Source organism: Nyctereutes procyonoides, unplaced genomic scaffold, assembly GCF_905146905.1.
Source record: "Nyctereutes procyonoides isolate TBG_1078 unplaced genomic scaffold, NYPRO_anot_genome, whole genome shotgun sequence".
NCBI lineage: Eukaryota > Metazoa > Chordata > Mammalia > Carnivora > Canidae > Nyctereutes > Nyctereutes procyonoides.
In genome coordinates, this window is record NW_026575047.1 from 9,321,234 (window position 1) to 9,326,802 (window position 5,569).

At 38.2% G+C, this 5,569-nt stretch overlaps 1 protein-coding gene across 1 annotated transcript; it reads right to left on the reverse strand.

The window, feature by feature from the left end:
• Positions 1-2,773: 2,773 nt before the first annotated feature.
• LOC129510504 (60S ribosomal protein L21-like) lies at positions 2,774-3,327 on the reverse strand. The gene has a single exon (XM_055326728.1). The coding sequence runs from the start codon at positions 3,288-3,290 to the stop codon at positions 2,808-2,810; it is 483 nt and encodes a 160-aa protein (XP_055182703.1). The 5' UTR covers positions 3,291-3,327; the 3' UTR covers positions 2,774-2,807.
• Positions 3,328-5,569: the final 2,242 nt, after the last annotated feature.

Consider the following 5,569-nt stretch of genomic DNA (forward strand, 5'->3'; position numbering starts at 1 on the left):
TTAGCAAACTTAGTCTGGCTGGCTGAAATTAGAGCTCTATGTTATGTCTTAATGAATGATAATAGTAATTCTAATAAGATCTTAATCAACTTGTTAGGAGTTTTAGTTTCCTTTTGCTGAACACAACTTTGTAAGCAAGATAATGTCTTCTGAACAATGTATAATCTCTGATTGGACAGTGTACCTAATCAATAATATCATATATGATTATGTCAGTTCCATCTGTTGACATTCATTCATTCATTCATTGTAGACATACTGTTGAACACAATCAACCAGCCATTGTTCTAGGTTTGGGACATAGAGCAAAGAAGGGAACAGATGAAGCCTCTGCCCTGGAGTTTACATGGTCCTGTTTGATGGTAACATGAATAGGAACAAACTCCATTTTATCCCTTGCTTCTATCAGTTATCCTTATCCCCCAGCTGTTTTTCTCACAGAATTAAAACAGACCTCAGCAGACATTCTTGTTATTTCAATCTCTTAAATTGGACATTAGCAGGCAGACCAGGTCGCTCAGCAGTTTAGCACCGCCTTCAGCCCAGGGCATGATCCTGGGGTCCCAGGATCAAGTCCCACCTCGGGCTCCCTGCATGGAGCCTGCTTCTCGCTCTGCCTGTGTCTCTGCCTCTCTCTGTGTGTCTCTCATGAATGAATAAATAAAATCTTAAAAAAAAAATGGACATTAGCTTACCAAGGACGTATTAACATGGCTGAAGCCAAAATGAATGTCACAAAAGAGTCAATTTACATCTCAGTAGACCACATGTATGCATAGAAGTGTGAAGGGCATGCATCTCATGTATCTATAAGTATCTTCTGTCAAACTAAATATTTTGAAGCAAAACTGCTCTGGTAGTTAAGTATTGAGTCAATAGCTTTTGAAACAGGATCATACAACAGAAGGCTTTTTCATGGTCTGTTCTCAAGCAATCAAAGTATCAGCAGATAGATTAGCTAGAAACTTATGTTCCACACTGAATAAAGTGCAACTAATTTAAACATCTCCACATGTGTCATCTGTTTGTTTGTTTGTTTGCTGCAATTATCTAACTAAAAGAGAAGGATTTGGCCTGAATTATCCTGATGATTAAATCAGTTATATTGTTAATCCTTATATCTGGATAAATGGTTCTTAAGTGGGGCTGTTTTGCTTCCAGGGGAAAGTAGGCAACATCTGTAGACATTTCTGGATTATCACAACTGGGTGGATGCTAGTGGCATCTAGGGGGTAGAAACCAGGAATACTGCTACTTATTCTACGATGCATAGGATAGCACCCCCCAAACAAGAATTATCTGGCCAAAAATCTCAACAGCTCTGAGGCTGAGATACCATACTACCACTATAGATAGGGTGAAGAGAAAGTAAAGTTTTATCTTTCTGACATAATGTCATTCATTTGTGGGTAGGTTTGACAGATTTAGAAAATAAAAATACAGGATGGCAGTTAAATTTTTATTTCAAATAAGTCACTTTCCTTGATTAGTATAAATGTGCCACATGCACTGTTTGGAATGCAATTATACCAAAATAGTACTAGTTGTTTATGTGAAATTGAAATTTAACTGTGTATCCTGTATTTAATCTTGCACCTTATTTGTGGAACAGCCAATAATTACAGACCATGGCTTTTGTATGCACTAGTATAGACCTTGCCATTTTACTTGTCTATCAATGCTGCATTGAACACACCTCAGCCATATATATGCCTCACTTAGACATAATACAACCTGAGATATAGTTTTGGATCAGAAAGTAATTGGTGACAAAGAAGATGGCCGATCGGAGTTAGCAAAATTAGAGAAAATTAATAAAATCAGCAAATTTTTCAGGAAAAAGGAGTGTCTCTCAAACATTCAGGTAATTTTCATCAGAAATAAGTGGCAGTTCCCTGAATTATGATGAATCCCATTATAAGAGGGTTTATGGGAGTTTGAGATATGCATGGTTTTACTAAATGTATATGGTCTTGACAAATGATATCACAGTGGAATAGTCCCTCTCTCAAGAATTATTATATAAAAGTGAGATAGATGATAAATATTAGTTGAAACTTCCAGACTACATTAGAATCCTAGAGGAGCTCTTCCCAGCACTTGCTCTGTGAAACAAATATCCATGCCTTCCTTGTTCCTGGGGCTTTACTTGTCTCTGTTAAGAGATACTCTTTTATCCTTTCATGACTGAAACAGAATTCTTTGGGTTTGGGGGAGTGTTGGATCTGGATGGTTCTAAGCTAAATTCCTCTTGGAAAACTGCCTTGAAGAGATGTGGCCCAATTTCAGTGATTCGTCCCAGAGGCATCCAATGATGGTTGATTATATTGTGTGAATTCTGGTCCTCTTTTCTCTGTGGAACAATCCAGAAGAGCCGTTGCAAGCTCTAAGACCCTGGAGAATCAGCAAAATACTCCTTCACGGTGGCATTGCAATCCAACACTTGCTTCTATTCGTTCTGACTTCCTTTCCTTCCCTACAGAGTTGATCCCAAGGGACTTCTCAATAAACCTCCTGGTTGCAAATATCCATCTCAGACTATGTTTCCCTGGTGGCCAAATCAGGGGTCAGATAGGTTGTTTGTTTTTGCCAAAGGCCCTGACTAGTAAAATGTAGAGATTTTCATATTTTTGCTGTGTTTTAGTAATTTGTGTCTGTGTGCCTACATACACAGATACACGTACACAGATACACGTTTTTGTTTGCATATCAGAGAATGAGACACTTCCCTGTTTCAATTTTATTTTTTTAATTAATTAATTAATTATTTTTTACAATCCTGAGGTCTTTTATTTTCTTTACAGTTATCATGCCATGAATTCATAGGGAATGGGTTCCAGCAGTTCAGGCTCCTTTCCATTGGTTCTCACAAAGTGTGCTTCTCTGGGTGGGGCAGGCTGGAGCTTCAGTTGGACCCAAGTACCTTTCTCTTCGGCTTCCTTCTTTTTCTGATCATTTTCCTTCACATGCTTCAGGAAGCTATCTCGGCTCTTTGAGTGTTTAATATGCTCAATGTGGACATTAATTCCCTTGGCAAGAATCTTGCCCTTAACTTGCTTGTTTACAACAATGCCAACAGCATGCTGAGTAACATTGTAGACCCTTCCAGTTTTGCCATGGTAACATTTGTGGGGCATTCCTTTTTGAACAGTGCCCATTCCCTTGATGTCCACAATATCACCTTTCTTATAGATTCGCATGTATGTGGCCAAAGGAACAACTCCATGTTTTCTAAAAGGCCTAGAGAACAGATAGCGGGTACCTCTCCTCTTTCCCTTTGTGTTGGTCATTTTGGCGAATTACTGGAAGATGGCGGTTCCGGCCGAAAGGAAGCCACTTCCCTGTTTTTATTGCGGGCCTAGAAAAAAGGTTTGAGCAGGTCTTTGTCCTGTCTGTGTAACAGATGAGAGAATATTTTAACTTTCTTTTCATTTCCTAGTGAATCAAACCATTCTTATTGTGCAGTAACCACATGCTTAATGTACTTCACCAGGCACTGTGTAAAATCCAAGCTATGCATCACCCAAATAATAATTGAGAGAAAAAAATTTATTTTATATTTAGTTTTATTTGTAATAATAGATTTATTGTGTATTATGGTTAACAGGTGCTTTCCCATGCTTTCTTCTCACTGTATTCTAATAAAATAGTGTCAGCTGGACAGCATTCACCATTTTTCTTTGCAAAAGAATAAACTGAGACTTGGTAGGATTGATCATCTTGCCCAAGATCACACAGGTGAAATGTCTTAGAGCCAGGGGCCTCTGGACTCCTGGGATTGCTACTGTACATCTGACACAAGAATAGGCCACTTTAGAACCAAATCTGCTCTGCTCATTTCAGCAGCACATAAATTAGACCTCTGCTGCCCATCTTGGGATTTTAGACCTGAACCGGCTAATGGATTGTGGAACATTTTTGTTCAGGGAGGTATGAGGATGAGATATCATGAGATACCATGAGATGGGTGCCAAAAAGAGAAAATTAAACAGGGAAGCTTTGAAAAGGCTTAATTCTATGGCCAAACTTAGCAGTTAGAATGTTCTAGGGCTGCTAGGACCTGACATGTAGTGTCTCCACACAAGAATCACAACTGAGAAAGCTTGAAGTATAGAATATGACATAGCTAGAGATTATCTATCTGGGGCTATTACCTATACCATTATCTATCTGGGGCTATTATCTATTAGCTATCTATCTGGGGCTAGTACCTAACAGAACTAAATAACTATTTCTAGAAATAAACAATGAATGTATCTAAGGGAGATGTACAGATTCAGCCTGATCTGATCATTTGGTGAAGTCCCGCGTCCTTCAGTTACTGGAAGAATCAGGCTTGTGGTTGGCCCTATTATTACACAATAAAGTGCTTCCCAGCATCGATAACTTGAGTCTCCTCGTAATGTTCTCACTTGAGTCTCAAATACACAGGGTGTATGCTGAAGAGATGGGTGCAAGGAAGTGTGATGTTGGCACTAGATTTATAATATTAGGGGTAGTGTTGGGAAACGTGCTTAATGGCTCACATGTCCAACATCCTGCCTGAGAATGGACCTTGTGACTGCTACAATACAGCCACTCCTAGACACAAGGCTTTGTCTTGCCATCACCTCCGTTCTACAGAATTCCTCCACCAGAAAAAAATCTCTTAGCTGACTCACTGATTTATTCTTTTGATCTGCTCTGACTTAACTATAAGATTCTTGAAGGCAACTATATATTTTGAAGAAAATATTTAAGTATGCTGTCCCTTCCTTACAGTAGTCAGTTTATAAATCTGGTTAAAAAGGCCTACTGACACAGAACGAGGTCTTGAATAATTGGAAAAATTCAGATAGGAGAGACCACTGGAATAGGTGTTTGTGATGACCAAATGCACAAGTAGGTTTGACCTATACTAAAAATGAGATGGGAAATAATCTGATTAGAAATCATGCAGACAGTAGATTTAAGGGAGGCAAAAATTAATTAGGAAACATGTGACCATATTATTCAGGGTTTTGATGTCAGAAAGAGGGTTTCTTTCTTTTTTTTTTTAAGATTTTATTTATTTATTCATGAGGGACACAGAGGGAAGGCAGAGACATAGGCAGAGGGAGAACAGACTCCTCTCAGGGAGCTTGAAGTGGAACTTGATCCTGGAACTCCAGGATCACGCCCCCAGCTGAAGGCAGATGCTCAACCCCTGAGCCACCCAGGCGTCCCTAGATTAATTCTTTTTTTTTTTTTTTTTTTCCCTCAGAAAGAGGGTTTAATGTCGTTGGACAAGAGAGCCAAAATAGTTACTGGACAGAGAAGTGACCATATTAATTAGGAAACATGTGACCATGCAAGGGAGCTTAAGAAAAAAAACATCATTTGTTTTTAAGTAAAATCAAAAAAGATTCAAGAAATATCAGCATAGAACATTCAAATACTATGGAAGCCACTTGTTATTTATGAAGAGTTCATATTATAACATTTAAAAGACACAAATATTTTTCTGTTCTTTAGCATTAAATTCTAAATTTCACATCACTTTTTTTGGAAAACTACAATTTAATTCTATGAGATTGATTACAATTTTATA

Bases quoted from the DNA above. Each gene is read 5' to 3' on its own strand.
- LOC129510504 (XM_055326728.1), bottom strand. From the start codon at position 3,290: ATGACCAACACAAAGGGAAAGAGGAGAGGTACCCGCTATCTGTTCTCT.